At 36.4% G+C, this 19,369-nt stretch overlaps 1 protein-coding gene across 1 annotated transcript in view; it reads left to right on the plus strand.

Moving 5' to 3' along the window:
* Positions 1 to 19,369, plus strand: part of adam12b (ADAM metallopeptidase domain 12b) — a 133,714-nt gene that overhangs the window by 21,672 nt on the left and 92,673 nt on the right. The window contains exons 2-3 of the mRNA XM_053510115.1: positions 4,948 to 5,033; positions 9,377 to 9,450. Of these exons, the coding sequence (XP_053366090.1) occupies positions 4,948 to 5,033; positions 9,377 to 9,450 (160 nt within the window). The remainder of the gene's footprint in view (positions 1 to 4,947; positions 5,034 to 9,376; positions 9,451 to 19,369) is intronic.

Here is a 19,369-nt window from a genome sequence, read left to right on the forward strand (position 1 = left end):
CGTGGGACGTTTTTATGAAATAAGCAAGTGAACGCAATTGTGTGGCAATGTTCTCAACAGTAATGTGCCTTGCTCCTAATTTTCATATTTGAATATGTATAAGAGTTAATGAAATGGATGAATAGATTTTCAATTAATCACTAGGAGAGGAGAAAAACATCCTTAATTTAGTATAATCAAGTGTTGTTTTTTATTCACAGCGTTCAATCTTTATACTTATTGGTGGTGGTGTAAAAACTTTTATGTGTGAGCGAATCGAACTACACACCCAGCAAAATGTTTACTGAATATCAGCTCAATGTTTCAATATTTCAATATTTTTGCTGTCAGTTCAAATGCTCACTGTGAAATGCAAAAAAAGTGATCACAGTGGCTGTGCGTGTTTACATTCAGTAGAGATATTTGCACATTATGCTGTATTTACTGAACCAGTGAATGTAAGACTAGCTTTGGATGTAAAAGAAAAAAAATGCGCCGGGACAAAGGTGCAATATTCCACGAGCGCTTCTGGTGCACACTGGGCTTAATCTGCACTTTATAGCCCACTTTATGTCCATCATGTACACCTTTTTAATAAAGAATTTTGATAGAATACTTTGCATTCTTAGTATATTATGTGTTTATATACTATATATTATTTTTCAAACATATCAAATACTGGTGGCCGAAACAGCTAACCATGCATAGAAGAGCTCATTCCAGCTTTTGTACCCCTGTGCTGTTGTAATAACATTCACAAATCTAGGAAACTAGATTTCAACTAGATTTGGTAACATGGCTCTGGGGATTTGTCCATTGCGCCACAAGTGTGTTACTTAGGCACTGATGTTATGCAAGGAGGCCTGGGTTGCAGTTGGTTGTGCACAGGGGCATTGTTCTGCTAGAACATGTTTGGATCTCTTTGTTCCAGTGAAGGGAAATGCTACAGCGGTCATCCTATACAACTGTGTGCTTTCAGCATGGTGGCAACTGTTTGGAGAAAACCTACATACAGTATGGGTTTGATGGTGAGGTGTCCCCATGGGTAAAAGTAGGCAGGTATGGTCTGGTACCGTGTACCACAAAGATTTTTAGTGGCGGTCCTCAGTACCAGAAAGAGGGTAGAGCAGCTGCCTGTCAAAACCCATATTTTTTCCTAGTCACATTAGCATGTTCAATAAGAAAACATCTGATAATGTTATGTCATCTTAAACAACACTTTGGCTCTTTATTAGCGTTTTATGTTGTTCTGAATTGCCTTTGTACATGTTGTGCTTTGATCTTTTAGTAGTGCTAGGGAAGGTAAGAGCAAGCTTCTACCAACAGGTTCATGACTACCTTCTAGCTTCTACATCTGCTACATCCCAATTCCCTCTCTAATCCCTGAACAAGGGCACTTTTTTGTATGTGGAACAAGAGATTCTACACCCAACACAAAACATTCACTTTCTATTTTATGATATTTGGGATGTAACCCTGGAACAGTTTTGACCTTATAGAAAAGTTTTGGCCATATATAGTGTATTTGAACATAATATGAAGTATAGCTTGTGGCTATACTTGTTCTTAGGTAAACCTACAAAATGTTCTTGTCGAAGGTATATAATTACTGACAGCAGCCTTAATGTCACTGACAACAAACAAACAAAACCCTGAACCAATGATCTCTTCCAACAACAGTGCTAATACCCCTATCTCACCTACGCGGTTTCACGCAGTAGCCATAAGTACGGTTCAACATGATTCACTGCGAGTTTTTGGCGAGTACGTTTCCATTTTACCGCGCGAAAAATTAAAACTGTTTAATTTCTTTGCCGGCCCTCGCGGAAGCTTGCGGTCCTTACTGAATTTCGCGGAATGTCGGCGGGCAATCGCGGCGCCTTACGGTGCCTAACTCCGCATCTCACCGTGAGTAAAACCGCATAGGTGAGATAGGGGTATAAAACCACTAGATTGACAATTTAGCAACAAAGCTAGACTTGTGTGGTAGTCTAGTGTTGTGTCTGCTATCTATTATGTTCCTGAAACTATGGCTGAAAGAATCATTACGAGTGAATTTTCCGGAATCCAGCAGAAGTGGCTGGAATTGCCGAAGTCAGAATTACATTACTGTTTACTTGGTTTTTAGAAGCTTTTGTGTGTATCATTTAACTTATTTGTCATGATGAGGCCACACCAACTCTTGGGCAGTATTTCGAAAGCTTTTTTCCGCATACTGTATGTATTTAAACACATGTTTAACTTTTGCAGTACTTATATGTGTGTGTGTGTGTGTGTGTACTACATACTGATACCATTTAGGTTTATTTTAAGTGTCAGACACAGCACATTAAATTAAGTATCTAATATGTTACGATTAGGTTATCTGAGATCGTTGTCCACTCAATCCTCAGTAACTGAAGGAACTGAGGTGAAGGAATTATTGCAGGATTCCTCGCCTATAGTTCACGAAACGAATCATGGAAAGCAGGTATAAGGGAGATTCTTATGCCAGGATGACACACTGCAATGTCGATGTCGGCTTCTTTTCCAATAATTAACAGGGGAGTGCAGGGCTGATGCTTTGTGAATTGCGATAATCAGGCAACATTGGTCACTGTACTAATTTGTTAGGGTTACCTGATAACTAAAAAAAGGTCAGTAAATGTTGCTACAAAAGCTTGAGAGTGTAAGAGCTAGAGGAACTGGTAAAACTTAGCGTGCATGTGGCACTGGACATGTATTAGTGATGAAATACTTCAGGCCTGCATTTTCTACTGCTTATTAAGGATGTGGACAGATATTCTATTTGGAGATGGCAGTATGTTAGGGTTTTGGACTATTGATTGGATGGTTAAATCCTTAATCTTCAACTGCTCGGTTGTGTCCTGTCTTAAATTGCTTTAGAGTGAAAGCATCAGCCAAATGAAGAAAATGTGTACTATTGCACATTTATTGCATAAACTGGTCTTAAGTTTATGGTCCGAAAAATAAATGATACATTTCTAACATAATTCAGAAAAACTCACGGACTATGGACACACATTAGCCAGGTCGGGTTTGCAGATTTAGCCCATTTTACTTCAAGCACAGATGGCATGACTCAACTATTTTGCTTTTCATTTTACACTAAGGTCTCATGTGGAGCATTTATTTCTTTTTTCATTTACTGGTTTAATGAATATAAAGAGAAAATATCTGTATTGATGGTCAGATGATTATAAACATGTAGTGCAGGTGACAGTTGATTAATCTGCAACTACTTTATTCCTGCAATAGGAGAACACATACAGCTATTGGCTAAAGTAATATTTCTCTGATTAATCATTTCTCCATAATATTCTCTTCTTTGAAAAACTGCAGTCCCATGTCCTGCTATCGACAGATTTCCTGAAGAATGTTAATTTCAGTGGGAAAATGACACTTGATTGCACCATATTAACCTTAACTATTTTGGGTGGGGTGTGACCATGAAGTGTATTTTGTGTACTCTACAAATTCCAGAAATGTGGTTCTGGTGATATTTTATGATTTGTTACTAAAGGATATTTTAAAATAAATTAAACATTTTTTTTTTTACATTAACTAGAGTTCATAATTTCCAAATGGACCTCTATAGGAAATGATCTATTCTTTTTATTTGAGACATATACTGAGACCTTTCCATGATTTTGTAACATGCTGTCCATAAGATTTTGGAGTGTTTCTGTGGGAATCCGTGCTCATTCATTCTGTAGAGCATTTATAAGATCAGGCACTGATGTGGGCCGAGAAGGCCTGGCTTACAATCTCCTTTCAAGTTCATCCCAATGTCTTTTATAGTCCTTGCTTTGTTCACTGGGGCACAGTTACTGTATGTTGGAATAGAAAAGGGCCTTTCCTAAACTATTGCCACAAAAGTTGAAAGCATAGCATTGTCCAAGATGTCTTGGTGTGCTGAAGCATTAAGATCGCCCTTTACTGGGGTTAAGGGATTAAAACACCTGAATTCAATAATTAACAGCTTCGGCCTTTAAATTAATACTTTTGTCTGTATAGTGTACATTACAGAATTAGAGTATAGTGTACATTACAGAATAAGTAGAAGTAGAAGTACAGTAGTAGTAAGATCAGTGTTAGTATTAGTAGTATATTGTTTGACTTTAAGTAAACTATATACTAACTAGTCTTTTAAAGAAAGGATAAAGTAAAAAACCTAGAGTTGTGGGAAATATTTGTGCACATATTTTTTTTGTTTCTGTGTGTCAGAGAGAAACATGCTTGCACTGCTATGAGGCGCTGAAAATAATGCACACGGTCGCTTTCCTTGCTTTCTGGGTCTCAGAGCTGTTACACTATTATGCTGTAGTGTGTGCCTCTTTCATTCATAATTGATGCTGTAATGGATGGTTTTGGTGTTTGGAGCAGCCTGTTGGGACTTAATGCACTACCCAAGAAAGCGAGAGGAAAATTTTGATTAGGCTAAAGTAACAAGGTACTAGTACTGTAGAGCCTCCCAAAAAAGCAGTAGGTTTGCAGTAGTATTTGTGTATGAAAGTGTACATAATCTCCTTACTGTAAGAATTCTATATCCGAAGCTGGCAGCAAATGAAATTATTAGAAAAATATGATAGGGTTTTTTTTCCTTCTCCCGCTTAATCCTGTTACATGAATCGCTCTGTATTTGTCAGAGCTGAGGTGCAGTGAATAAAAAAATATGCATGTGGAAAAAGTATGCTAGTATGCACACCTATCCTTTTATGTTTCTCGTTGATTTTTAATGTAATTTCGCTTTGGGGTTGTGGTTGTTTGCATTATCTGCAGCAGGGGTTGTGGGGGTGACCCTTCCCTCTGTGTTCCAGTACTGTATGTTGATTTTAATTCACCTCAGTGACCTGATTTATTTAGGCACTGTTTTGAATAGCATCTGGTCTATTTATTTAAAACTGTTTATATGCCATTTTATTCTCTTGCAAAACTCCAATTGCATTTCTTCTGTGCTTTTCACAGTCATGAAGCTGGAACAGTATGAGACTACGGTACCATTGCTGCTGGATGGAGAAAAGCAACACTCAATCAGCTGGCTTCGCTCTAGGGTAAGACCAATATAAGACCAGCTAGCGTCAATAATTATGTGGCATAAAATGTCAGTAATGCAAATCCAAAGCAATGTAAGATTCTCAGACAGAACATCAGAACATGCATTGCTGATAGTGGTCAGAAAAATGCACAAAAATGCATCCAAGCCATCTCAATCAGAACAATCTGTCCCAATCCAGAATCAGAATGAATTTTCCATCAAAAGGAAATTGAGAGGTGTAAAGGATTTTAGGCTGAGAAAGGATCACTGGTTGGCTCACCATATGTAGTGAGATATATCATGGGTAATGAAGCATCTAACCAATCATAGATGACCTTGAATTCTTGTAATCACTTACAATCCAGAAGTCAGGATTTATTGAAAAAGATGGGCTATGTATCTCAACCTTAAATCTGGAAAAAAAAAACTTTTGTTATATGTTTGACAGATCACAGCTTTTGCTTTTTAAACGCACTTCTTATTTGACCAGGGTTCTATGAAAACAGTTAAGTTGGAATCTCTAATTTGAAGGATTTCATTCAGATTGAAGAATTTCTTTTTAGCCATTGTTTAACTAATTTGAACCAATGTAAGTTGCTCTGTGAGACCCATAACTTGCACATAGCAAGGAAACTTAATAGAAGTTTGCAATAACTTAATTTCTTTTCCATGTTTACAGCATTTACTACACTCATGTACTATACTATACTACAAGCACAGCATACTGTATACTATACTAAAAAGGTCACTTATTCAAGGTAATGCAGCTGTAACTGTTTTACAGTTTCAGTTTTTAATTAGGAATTGTCCCATAACAAACTGATATAAAACACTCTTTCTCACTCACTTTCTTACTTACTCACTCACTTGTCATTTATACCACATTATCCTATATACAGTGTCAGGTGGGGCCTGGGGCCTATCCCAGAAGACTTGGGGCACGAGGTGGGGTACACCTCACACACTTATTCACACACTTCAGGCTATTCGGAAACAAAAATTAGCATAATCTGCATGTTTTTGGATTGTGGGAGGAAACCAAGCCTTGCTGAGCCTAAACCAGAGCAACTGGAGCAACCCCAACTGCCTTCAGAGGCATCACTTTATACGCTGCCCTTCTTACCCTGACACACCTATTGCTCTGGAATAGGGTCAGTCTGTATTTATTAGATCATAAGACTCTTTTCCATTTTCAATCTTTATGCTCCTTAGCAAATTGAGGCTGTTTTCTGATTAGGCTCACTAACAAGTCCAATCCTGTGAGTTCTTATCACATGGTGCATGTTAAAATTCTTTTGATTTGTTGGTTTTTTTTTTTTTTTGCTCTTCAGTTGCACCAAAAATTTTTGTGATCTTAATTCATGTTTTTTCCAGCCAAATTTCTTTCTCAAGGTTGATGCTTTAGGACTATTCTGTTACAGTATGTTTTATAAATGTGTTCAACAGGTCTTTACTCCATTCTAGTCATTTTTAATCTCCTTGGATGTTTGCTTTGCTTTTTGCAGGCCAATAATTTGACCTTTCTGAAATGGAAGTTGTTTGGCCAGGCAGGTATATAATTAGACGTTTAACTGATTATACTTGAGAAATAGTGTTTGAGAAATAACAACCATGAACAATGAAACATTGAATGGTACTGTATGTGCCCATCATTATCAAAGTTATTATATCCATAATTGCTTTATTAGTTATTACTAATTCCTTTACATGTTTTACATTAAATCCAAACTTTATTAGTACAAAGACTGGGTAGGTTTGTAAATAACATCACATTGGCCCTAATGTGTTTATTCAATTAAAAGATTCGGAATTAAAGCTCTATGGTGTGAGTAAAGTACATCGTACATAGAAACTGGTGTTGTGTGGCTTAGTGGTTAGTACTGGGTCCAGGATCCAGGTTCAGTTCCTGCCTCGGGGTCTGTGTGCATGTTCTCTTTGTGCTTGGTGGGTTCATGCTGGGTACTCCGGGTTCCTCCCACAGTCCAAAGACATGCAGGATAATTGTCGTTCCCAAATTGCATGTAGTGAGTGTGGTGTGTGTTCCCTGTGATGGACTGGCCCCCTGTCCAGGGTATACCCTGCCTCATACAGGCTCCCTGCAACCCTGTATACAGGATAAAGCAGCATAGATGATAGATGAGACAGAAACCCATTTTAAATTCTGAATTAGTGTTCATAAAATAAATCTGTTCGGAGGCAATCCATGAAATGTATTTTACGGTTAAACAAGTCTCTGGCTGTTTAAAACCCTGCCGATAAATCTGTATTAATTAATGTGATTTTCTGGAACTGTTTCTTATTATAAGCTCCATTTGTGTTCTTTTAACATTAAGCCTTGTATTAACTCAGGAAAAGCTCTATTGTGTGGAGTACAGTGTGAACATTGTAAACACTTCCTTAACAGTCACGCTGTGATATGGCAGAAGTTAATATTAGATCTCAGCAGCATAATTCCCTTATGTTATTTCTCTCTTCAAACAGTTGTTACACTGCTTCAAAAATTTCATCAATGCAATAGTATTTAAATGTTAATGAGATAATAATTTTTTGCTGCAACCGCCAAAGCAAACATTAGTTATAGCCCTGAACCAAGCATATGTTATTTACTTACAGAATGTAAAAAGGAAATTATATTCCCTTCTTGTTGATATTTAGCTGGATTTTCTATATCGATCCGCCATTACATGAAAACTACTGAGAGGTGAGATAAATAACATTAATTATCCTGTTACAGTGGCATCTGTCAAGAGGCGGGATTTAATAAGCAACAAGTGAACAGCCAGTTATTGAAGCTGTGTTCAAAGCAAGGAAAATGGGTGAGGGTAAGGATCAGTGCTACCTAAAAAGGGCCGAATTGTGAAGGCTAGATGAATCAGTAATCTTCAAAACAGCAGGACTTTTAGGATGTTCAGTGTATGCAGTAGTGAGTACCAAAAGTAGCCCAAACAAGGACAATCTACTGGCAACAGCATGACATACAAGAGAGCTACTCTTACACAAATTGCTGAAAAAAATATTCTTACTATAATAGAAAGGTGTAAGTGACGGATGTTTGTGATGCTTACTTTAGGAAAAGTACTGTAAGCACCAGGATGCACTATGCGAAGAAGCCGAGCCAGCAGGGACATTGTGATGCTCTGGACAATGCTCCGCTTGGAAACCTTGGGCTCTGGCATTCATGTGGATATGGCACATAACTTCCTAATGGCAGTGGTCTATTTCAGCAGAATCATCTGCCCTGACACACTGCAAATGTTTTTCAGGAGTTTTGTTTGTTTTATTTTGTTTTAAGGAACAAAATAGAAAGTTCACGGTGTTGACTTGGCCTTTAAATTCCCCACAACTTAATCCAATTCAATCTAAAAAGGCTTAATATTTAGTCTATACGGTGTTTGGTTTCTAGATAGGATGCAATAACCATTGACAAAAAAATGTAGTTTTGTAATACAGCAAAGGTTGGCTACACAAGGCTGCACACATAGTCAATCACATACTGTAAGTCAGTGTGCCAAAAGACATCATAATGTGTACATCGGGAGCTGTGCAGCTAGTGCTATTCTGACCATGTGCATTACCCTGTCTGCTATTTCATCATGAACAGCAAGAGCAAACGTGAAAGTCTGTGTAAAATAAGACAAATCTGCCACAGAGACTTTTGTCATGATTCTTTATTTATGTATTTAAATCTTCATTTCGTCCTTCGTGGTGTTTTGTGTGGCGCGCATTAAAGAACGTCACTAGAAGTCCCTCAACGAGCTCAACCCTCGAAATGTTACAACCATTCCTGGTGACAAAACTTGGTTGTATGGGTACCACCATGAAATGAAGCAACATGTATGACAAAAGCGACCGGATATGTGGCACGCATATCTTGGTGATCTTGGATCATGCACCTTGCCAAAATTTAAATGTGTACAATAAGTATATTCTGCTTATATATTACTTTGGAAAATGACTGCATTGTGTGTTCCTTTTTACTTCATTATAAAACTAATACAAAACATGGCATACATGGCACCAATTTTTTTTTTTTAACATCTAGCGGGCAATTGTTTGTAGACAAGGGCAAAAATCAGCATTTGACAAACTTATTGGTTGGGACGCTTATAGTAGAACGTAGGATCTGAAAATAAATCAATACTAAAGCGTTTAGCCTTGACCTGGTGTGCCACATGCCCTTATGGTAAATGTCAGTTTAAATGCTTCTTTGGCTGTATGGAACTTTATATTAATATCTGCCATCTTTAGATTTGACCATGTTTAGAAACTTTTAAAATAGACTTGACAGATTTAAAGTACTGTAGAGGAGTTGTGGAGAAAGGAATATGAGGTCATGTATTTTTGTTTCTCTCTTCTTAGAGTCCTCCAGCTTTACTGCAGATAATGATAGAAGCAGAAGGCCAGCAGTTGATCCTTTCACTGAAGAAGAATGAGTAAGTGCATATGGCCAGGAGCATTTGGCTTCACACTATACGAAATACAACGGAATGCCTGCATATAGAAACAGAGTTTACAACACATAAGCCAAGATGTTCCACCAGTGGACATTTACAGCTCTGAACTATCAGTTTAAACCATGTGAAATGAGAGTGATATGCGCAACAGAAGTCTCTGTGTGTGTGTGTGTGTGTGCCAAAATTTAGAAGCAGTAAGTTATTTTAGCAAGAAATTATTATTATTACATTTTATTAATCAACATAGACACAATTAAACGGAATCACCCAAAGTATCTTTGAATAAATTATGAATATATACAGTGTATGTATGTATATATATATATTTTGCAGCTTAGTTTTTTACTAAGGTAAAACATCTGGTGAAGTGACTCATAGATTTCATGTGCATTAAGTCGATTTTTAAAATCCTTTGTCAGGGTCCAAATCATCAGCAGTCACTAACAAGGTGCATGTAAAACACTACAGTGATAATAAGCAAAAATGCTGTGGTTTCCTGTTCTAATCAGCAATTTGATGACTAACCTACCATTGTCCAATCAATATACAGATTACACGGTAAAAACCACAGAACTTTTCATTAGTTTTAGGATAGTTTTATGCCTATGAGCTCATGCCGTTAAGCTCAACCATAAAGTTTCCTTAATAACCATGCCAAGTTACTGATCATTTCCTAGCTCTCCCATTTAAATCATCAGCAGTCTAATTTCAGATCTATCAGCTAGATGTGCTCATATATAATCACTCAAATAGTCAAAGTAAGACTGATGTTTCCCTTCCTGCCGTTTTAATCTTAATTATTTCGATAATGAAACCTGAGAACAACAAATACATCATGGCAATATTGCTTCATATGCTAAAATGTCATGATCCAAAACAAATCATTCAATAGTTTAGCCTTTGGCAGATGCCCTGATTTCTATCACATTATACATCTGAGCAGATGAAGGTTAAGGGCCTTTCTCAAGGGGCCCAACAGTGATAATTTGGTTATGTTGGTGCAGCTTAACCTTGGGACTTTCCGAATCGTAGTCCAATGCCTCAACCACTGAGCTACCCCCTGTCCCCTAGCAAAAAAACTAAGTCTATATTACAACAAGAGTTAAGGATACTTTGTTGTATAACACTTGCTATAACTATTAATAATTATTTGATTGTTTATTTATTATCAAACTGTTAAATCTGAAATTATTTGTTTAAAAAAGCATTGATATTGCACGCACAATGTGTGTGTGTGTTTGTTGTGATGTTACATTTTACGCTCATGTTGGAACTCTGCCTGTTACCGTTAAGCTCAATATTAATTTAGATTAATTACTGAATGAAGCGACTCACTGTTTCTTGAAGAAGGGGTGTGCAGATGAAGATATGGCAAAATGTTGTGCACATTCAGTTCTCCAGTGAAATCCGGCTTTGCAGAAATGGATTTTGTGATAAGACTTTGTATTAAGAAGGGGTCTAAGAGTGCTCCCGCAGTGGACTGGTTGCCTTTTGGACCTCCCTAAATCCCTTCCCTTGTTAATTCAGGACTGGGAATGTTGCAGTATACACACTATGTGCCTTAATGTGTTTATTTATTTATTTTATTTATTGTACTGTAATCTCAAATCTGATTGGCCATAAGAAGTTTTCAATACCATTATACCTGTCTGTGAGCAAAGCTCATGATTCTATTCTATATGTTCATTCTAATATGTTCTTGTTTCTATAGTAACAACTTACACAGGGACCTAAATGTTGGTGGTACCATGTAATCGGATTACAAATGTGTATACATGGTGATATGATGAGGAGACAGTGACGAGTGTCAGGGTTTTCGTAGCAGTCATAGACAAAGCTATTACTTTAAAACAGACCTATTATGCAAAATTTACTATTATGCAAAATTCAGTGTGCATGTACAAACAAAAAAATGTAAGAAAAAACATATCCTGCTTTTTGTCCATTTTCCATTTGTGTACTGACCAGGGTTGTAACACAATCCCCTCCACTGGCTTATTGCTCAGCTCTGCAATTCTGTGGTGGGTTATTATCGGAGGGATATTTCAGCTAGAGGATGAACATTAACACCTCTGAGACATATTTCCACATGTTAAAAAAATAGTAAAATATGTTTCCTGTGAAATATGCTAAAGTTTTCGAGTTCTCAGGCATGGAACTTAATTTTTGTCTTTTGACAAAACCCGAAAAAAGTCTGATGAGAGAGACACTGTTAATAACTGTTATACACAATATGAGTAAAGGTTTCAAGACACACAACCCTTTATTTATGAGGACTTCAAACTCCCTCATCATCTATATTGGTTATCCTGTATAAAGGGGCATATCCCAGGAGACTAGGTTATTAGTGTTTACCCTGGAAGGAGTGCCAATTCATCGCAGGGCACACACATACACAAATATGTGACAAATAAAATTTGAATTTGAATTATTTTGCCCACATTATGGGCAATTTGGGAACGCCAATTACATTTACATTTACATTTAGGCATTTGGCAGACGCTCTTATCCAGAGTGACTTACATTTTTATCTCATTATACATCTGAGCAGTTGAGGGTTAAGGGCCTTGCTCAAGGGCCCAACAGTGGCAACTTGGCGGTTGTGGGGTTTGAACCTGGGATCTTCTGAACCATAGTCCAATCCCCTAACCACTGAGCTACCACTGGCTACCACAATTAGCATTTCTTTGGGAGGAAACCGGAGTAACCGGAGGAAAGGAGAACATGCAAACTCCATGCACACAGACCCGAGGTGGCAGGAATCGAACCCAGACCCTGGGGGTGCAAGGCCACTATGCTAACCACTAAGCCACCTTGCTACCCTTTTTTACAAACTGTTGCTGAAACGTTGGAAGCACACATGCTGTAGATTTTAATTTTTCTTTTACTGGAACTAAGGGCTTAAAAACTGTTCCAGTTTCTGTTTATGACTCAAACTCACCAGTGCACTTGTGGCAAAAAGACAACAAATCCTCACTACCGTGGTGCAGAATAAAGTAGAAATCCTTCCCAGAAGAGCAAAGGCTAAAACAACAACAAGAGTGGGACCTTCAATTGAATGGAATGTTCAGCAAGCAGATATGCATGTAATAGTCAGGTGTTCACATGTGAAGTAAGTGATAACAGGTACAAGCTTGTTTCATGGATATTGTACAACAGTGATTGTAAATATCCATCTATCCATCCATCCATCTAGGAACCTAAAACTAGGGGACCAATTAGACTAATCTGCAAGTTTATTAAATATTTAGCCACTAATATATTCAAACGGTTTCTATCCTTTCTTGCATCATACAGTACCATGACTAAATTAGTATATGATGTAAATAAGATAAATACTGCATCTAAATAACATTAGATTAAAGAGGGCGCTAGGAATTTATCCCAGTCAGTTATGTTTCTTTGACTTATTAATAAGAAATGATGGCTGAATTCCTTGCGGTAATTGCTCTGCTATGAGGTACAGTATAACGCTAATAGAAATAGAAGATGAACCGGTTACATTTAAACACAGCTTTTAAAGCACCTGAGACCCATAACTGCTGCTAGAATGAAAGCTGCGACATTTTAGTTAAAAGACTTTTTAAACATTGCATCTGTTCTATGTATAGATTCTACCTGTCACACTTATCCGGGCATGCATCCTCTACTGATAAAGGAAGATGTAGTGGGGTATTGTCATTACCACAGATGTCACTACTATTAAGGAAGAGACCGAGATTGTGCCGTATGAATTTTTCCTTTCATTCAGACAAACAGGAAGGCATGCAAGAAAGGGATGTATAAAGCGTCAGTACTGCTCCAACTCAAAGCATCTCCTTAGCAGCCGAGGCTGTGTGTTCGTGATAGGGAAGGTGTTCATGTTCGTTCTTGCCAGAATGACATCACTTGTTCTTCAAGGTCTAATAGTACTGGATCCGCTACTATATTTAACCTTAAAAGACATACGCACACATATACATACATACATAATTCTTTTTTCTCTTTTAGATAGCAGAAGGTTTACTAGACATGTGGTTCGGAGGAAACATGTGAGGGTCTTTGGCCCTCCCGACTGAGTGGTAGTAGCCTTAATGTGGGAGCCCCCTAGTGACGGGGAGGAATTGGACACGACTAAATCAGGAAAAAAATCCCCCTCAAAGAAAATCGGGAAAAAAATCCCCCCCAAAGACAATTGAATAAAAATAAATAAATAAAATCCAAATCACAGAACATTGGGGAACAAGGCGGGATACACCTTGGATGTGCTGCCAAACCATCGCAGGGCACACATACAATATAGGCAATTCGGAAATGCCAATTAGCCTAATTTGCATGTTTTTGGACTGGAGCCACGAGTGAAGAAAGCTGTAAGCAGGATAAATCAGGCAGGTCTGAAAGGAGAGGAGAGGTAAGGGGTGTCTCAGCAGGGGAAACGTATCAGGTTGAGGTTCTTTTAACACATTAGAAGGAGCAGCAGGAGTACACATGCAACTCAACAAAGACAGTGAAATGATTATTAGTTAAAGTCTTAAGGGGGATGAGAATGAAAGCAGAGACAAAAAAATCCTATAAAAATTGCCTGCTTAAAAATCTACTTCATGATCATGAAGACTTTTAATTAATGTGAGTATGTATAAAGTAAGCATAACAGGACAACAAAGAAAAAAAAAAATAAGCCATGAGAGAAAGGGTTATTCTGGGCTAATGATAAAGTCTGTAGTTTCACAACGAACATTTTTAAGTGTCCATAAACTTTCCCTTTTTTGAAAATGACTCCTGCGCGAAGGCATCAGGCAATTTGCTCATTCTGGAACAGAAATTAGTAACAGATTCCAGCATTAATACGTAATCAGGAGTGCTGCAGCATGCAAGAGTTTAACAGGACAGAGAAATAGGAGAAAGTAATAACAGGTTTCAATCATGTCCTTGACAGTGGTTTTAACACTAAACTTTTATGTGGCTAAAAACATTGTATAACTAAATATTGCTTTGAGACAGGCAAGGGCCAGGTATGGGATTAGGGTTTATAGGGAAAACTATAAACCTTAATCTCATGCCTGGTTCTTTCATCCCTTCTAGTCTAATTCTTGGGAAATGATTAACATTGAAAATATTTTATTATTTATTTATTTATGACACTTTTCTCTCTGTCTCTTCTCTCTATGCCTCTCACAGGCTTCTTGTAAACCTCTTAGGCTGTGACTTCTGGCATATATCACCTGCTATTTTTGGTGCCTGACATTACCATAGAGAATATTCTCTCTAAAGCTGTTCTCTTCTATCTACCAAGCCTAACATCAAATATGATGTCAAGCATAGCACTGCTGCTTTTAACCTCTAAAATTGGGTACTGTTGACAGTGGGTGTCTTCAACTGCATGCTTTTTTACATAATTACACATGATTGTCTATGTAGAACACATTAGGTTCAGTAATTGGCTAGAAATTGGGCTGAGACACCTATAGATATTGAAAGCATTAACCTAATCAGTTTTTCCTTCCTTATGCTGAGGAGTACTGTTTGATTTAAGATATAGAAAGATCATATTGATAGGTTTGGCATAAGCTGGGTGCAAAAATGTGAGTGTTTTGATGGAAGGAAATAGAGCATGTTCATGTCTATGATAAATTATTTATGGTAAAAAAATTAAGCACAATGTCCCGATGAATTCATGTGAACCATTTAATTTCTGTTTTTTAGTACTGAAACCCAAAACATATTTTTCATTTTGCCAGAGCCATTTTGTCAGATATTTATCACTTCTCATGAATGTTTATGCTCCCTGAAACATGAGGTAGGTTGAGTTCATTTTGTGCACACTGCAGTTCGTTAAATTTATCATTGCTAGATTTCCTTCTGTGCTCCTCAGTCTGTACATCACAGTCTGCTAAAAACAGAAGTGGAAGTTTGTGTTGCATGACATAAACTGCATTCAGAGTGTTGGGATGATGTCGAGTACAGAGCTTGTACTTGAGGCTGTTGTCTCCTACGGTAGAGAACCGAGGCGCCTCTTTGCCAGCCCCTATTCCTGCTGTTAGCGGTCGGAAAATACGATTCAGTCCATTTGTTTTTCATATTTTGCCCTCTTGCTGAGTTCAAAAAATTCGGTGCATTAAAATGAAGTAGAAGTTCCAAGGCTGAAGCACTTTTACAAAGTATAGTTTCTCTGCATTCAAAATAGTATTATTATTGTTAGTATTATGGATGTACCGATACCACTATTTGTCAGGCCGAGTACAAGTATTACTATTCAAGCTCTTGCTAGCAATGAGGATCAATATGAGTACTAATGTAGCTGATATTTCCTTGTTAGAGCACAAACACCTGAACTACAGTAACAACTCCACTGCACAGTTAAACGTATGGGAGGTGAAAATGAAGACCAAAGTTGGACAGTTTACTTTTGTAGAGCTTTTTTTTTTTTTTTTTGTATGAAAAAATAATACTTTATACCATATGCTATTATACAGTAGATCTGATACTGTAGTTCCACATTAAATAGCATTAAATACATTTTTAAGGGTAAAAATTAAATTGCCTCCATTGGGTCTTTTAATATTATGGTAATCACTCATAACACAACACAATGTTACTGCTGGATGTCATACACTGTATACTGTATACTATACAAACATATTTTAACAAAAAATGCACTTACAGGGAAATAATTGAGTTCGCAGTAGTTACAACTTCATTGTTCTCCTAGAACAGCTCATTGTGTTGTATACCTCATACAGTATATTAAATTTGATTATATAAAACCAGATTTGTATCGATTAAGTAATTACATGTATTTAGATTAGGCAATTATTTATTTGCCTTTTCTAATGATATGCAATTGATGCAGCGTTCACTGCAAGCATAATTAAACAGCTTATGGTTAAGCATCTGTTTATCACTGAACTGCCTTTTTAAACTTTTTAAAACATGACAAAACATCTTCATTTGTAGCTATGTACACTATTAGGCTCATATAAAGAATATCTGTATAGTCAGATCACAATGCATCGAAATAATAAAAGGAAGGGTTTCTAAATATAAGATATTAGATAATATAATGGAGCATTAGACACCAAATTGACAATCATATAATTAAAATAATTTAGACAACAACAACAACAATAATAATAATAATAATAATAATAATAATAATAATAAAATAAATGCATTGTTATATAATTCGTATAGAGTTTATCTTTCTTTTTCAATCAGTTTACTCACTTTCTCAATCATTCACTATACCCCTTACCCTGTACAGGGTTGCGGGGGGCATGGAGCATTTCCCAGGAGACTCGGGGCACAAGACCCAGTGAATAGGGTAAACATGCAAACTCAAAACCTTCGACCCTGAAAATGCAAGGGCACAGTGCCAACCACTACCATGCCACACACCACCCTGCTGCACACAGTTAGCTCAGTGGTAAGCAATAGGTTTGCAACAAGTGTTTGTCCTATAGCATGTATCCTATTCGGATATGTTCCAAAAACCTTCAGAAATTTTTTTTTTGGAAAAGCTCATGAAGGGTCTTTTTGTTTAAAGCCTTTGGAAAGTAATGAAGTTGTGGCTTAAACATATTCCCCTAAAGACTAAGAATGCAGGATTGGGTTTAGAATGTTTTTTTTTATTTTTATTATTTGTATTGGAGGATACTGGTAATAAGGTAAGAGTGATGCATTGTATCCATAACAACTTTATGAACCTGAATTATTTATGTCCACATTATATCCCTAATGTGCCTCAGTGCACATTGGGTAAATCACTGTTATTGGCACTACTCCTTTAGTGATTATTTCTCCCAAATGGCCTATTTATAGACTAACTGTAAGTCTGTTCTACATTTCAATAGTGACTTCATTTTCTTTCTTCACTGGCAAATCTTGAACTGTTAATAAGGTGACACTGTCATAAAAAAAAGCAATAAAGGCTACCGTGCTTTATGATATACAACTCGTTTTAACTTTAAATTGCTTGCTGAGTAATAGCTTTTATGCTTTTGTGACTCTGGGACCAGCCTAAAGTTTTAAGTGGGTATTGGACTAAACATACAATGAATTAGTTATAAAGTACAGGGATGGTAGATGGACAATTCAGGCAACTTGTAAAATGATATGCATATATCTGAACGACTAATGACTACACATGATATCATAGGTCTAACAGGTATATAGGTATATAAATATACATTCATATGGGGCTCTAACTCTAAATCCTGTTAAATTCTTTTTCTTTGTGTTATATTGAATTGTAAATGTACAAAATATCTCTACTTAATTTTCTAGATTGCATCATAGGTCAAAATACTTGCTCATATAAAGTACAGTGGAAAATATGAATGATTATGCATATTTGTTTGGGCGAATTGTCAAAAAACAAACAAACAAAAAAAAAAAGTGACAAGTTTTTTTGCAAAGATGTCATGTTATAGTTTTTCCTCTGTAAGCTGAGACTTTAAAATGCTCTCACAGACTCACTTCCTGTTCCCACATAGGCTTTGACCCTTATGACCTCATCACTGAAGGTCAACAGCCAAACCAGGAAGTGAGTACCCTCTTTATCAAGAGGCAAACCTGATAATAGTAAAAACATAGGAAAAGCTTATTGATGAAGAGGATGAGGGGATTTTTGTGTGTGTGAGTGTGTGAAAGAGAGAGAGTTTGAGAGGACAAACAATGGAATAGAGCTGCGGAAATTTTTCAGAGGAAGCTACAGTATATCACAATAAGTGAGATGTTTGTGTGTCCACAGAAAGAGTCAAGTATGTTGTATGTAGGTGCCTTGGACAAACTTATCCAAAGTGTATTCAAGTGTGATAAAGTAATAAATAAAAAAAATATCCTGATGCGTTTGTTTTTTTTTTGTATTCCTTGCTCTATTTATTTTTTGTATTATAACTGTCCAATCGAAAACCTGTGTTACACTCTGTTAGTTTAGACAATAGCTAATAGCAAACCAAGCTAGTAATTCTACTGTATTAAGCTAATAGAAAATTTGTGGAAATTGACAAAATAACCATGCAAAATCTTGTTTTTATGTTGTTTGCATAAATCAGTAAAAAATTGACAAAGAAGTCTGGTTTTAGGGAATATTTATTTATTTAATTTTGTCTTGTTTTTGTATATTGTTGTTTAAACAATGTCTTATTTCTCCTTTAATTAATCACATTTTAAACATGATTTAAAAGTCTCAAAGTTGCCCCCTTTTTAGTACATTCTAGTTTATACCAATCATTCACGAGAGAGAAAAAAATGGTTACTTGTTAAACTATTAACTAGCTAACCAACATAACTTTGGCAAAACTTTATAAAGTTATAATTATTCAGTCAGTTGTTGCATAAATGAATCTGAATCTTCTTAACGCAGGACAGACTCAGTAACATCAATCACCTACTCAGTCTTTAAATTGACAATATACAGTGTGGTATAATGTCAGCATTAACATAAGCAGATTTTTTTTATTTTATTTTAGTGTGTAGTTTGTAATAGGTAGAAATAGGTAAAAGGTTAAAGCTTAAAGTAAGCTAATCAGTTTTAATGTAATTAGTAATATTATTATTTCAGATTGAAGTACATATGCATGTCTGCCTGTCTTCAAATACACTTCCTGTTTGGTAATCACAAATGAGAAATCTAAAAAGTACATCAAATAAAGATTAAGCCTTGTCTTAAAAATGACTCAAGCATGCTAAAATTCATTTATACTTCTTTAATGCTGTTATTTCAGCTGTAAAAATATTTAACATTTTGATTTAATTAAATTCTAAACTTGTAGTTTTTATTCTGGTACGTAACTGCTCATAACTTTACCTCTATTCAACAATTTAATTTCTTTAATGGTGCAGGTTTAACTTCAGTCAAATATAGAAGTACTTTATTTTAATAAATTTCTGGTTTTCATGATACTGTGACTGGTTTCGG

Source organism: Clarias gariepinus, chromosome 13, assembly GCF_024256425.1.
Source record: "Clarias gariepinus isolate MV-2021 ecotype Netherlands chromosome 13, CGAR_prim_01v2, whole genome shotgun sequence".
Taxonomy (NCBI): domain Eukaryota; kingdom Metazoa; phylum Chordata; class Actinopteri; order Siluriformes; family Clariidae; genus Clarias; species Clarias gariepinus.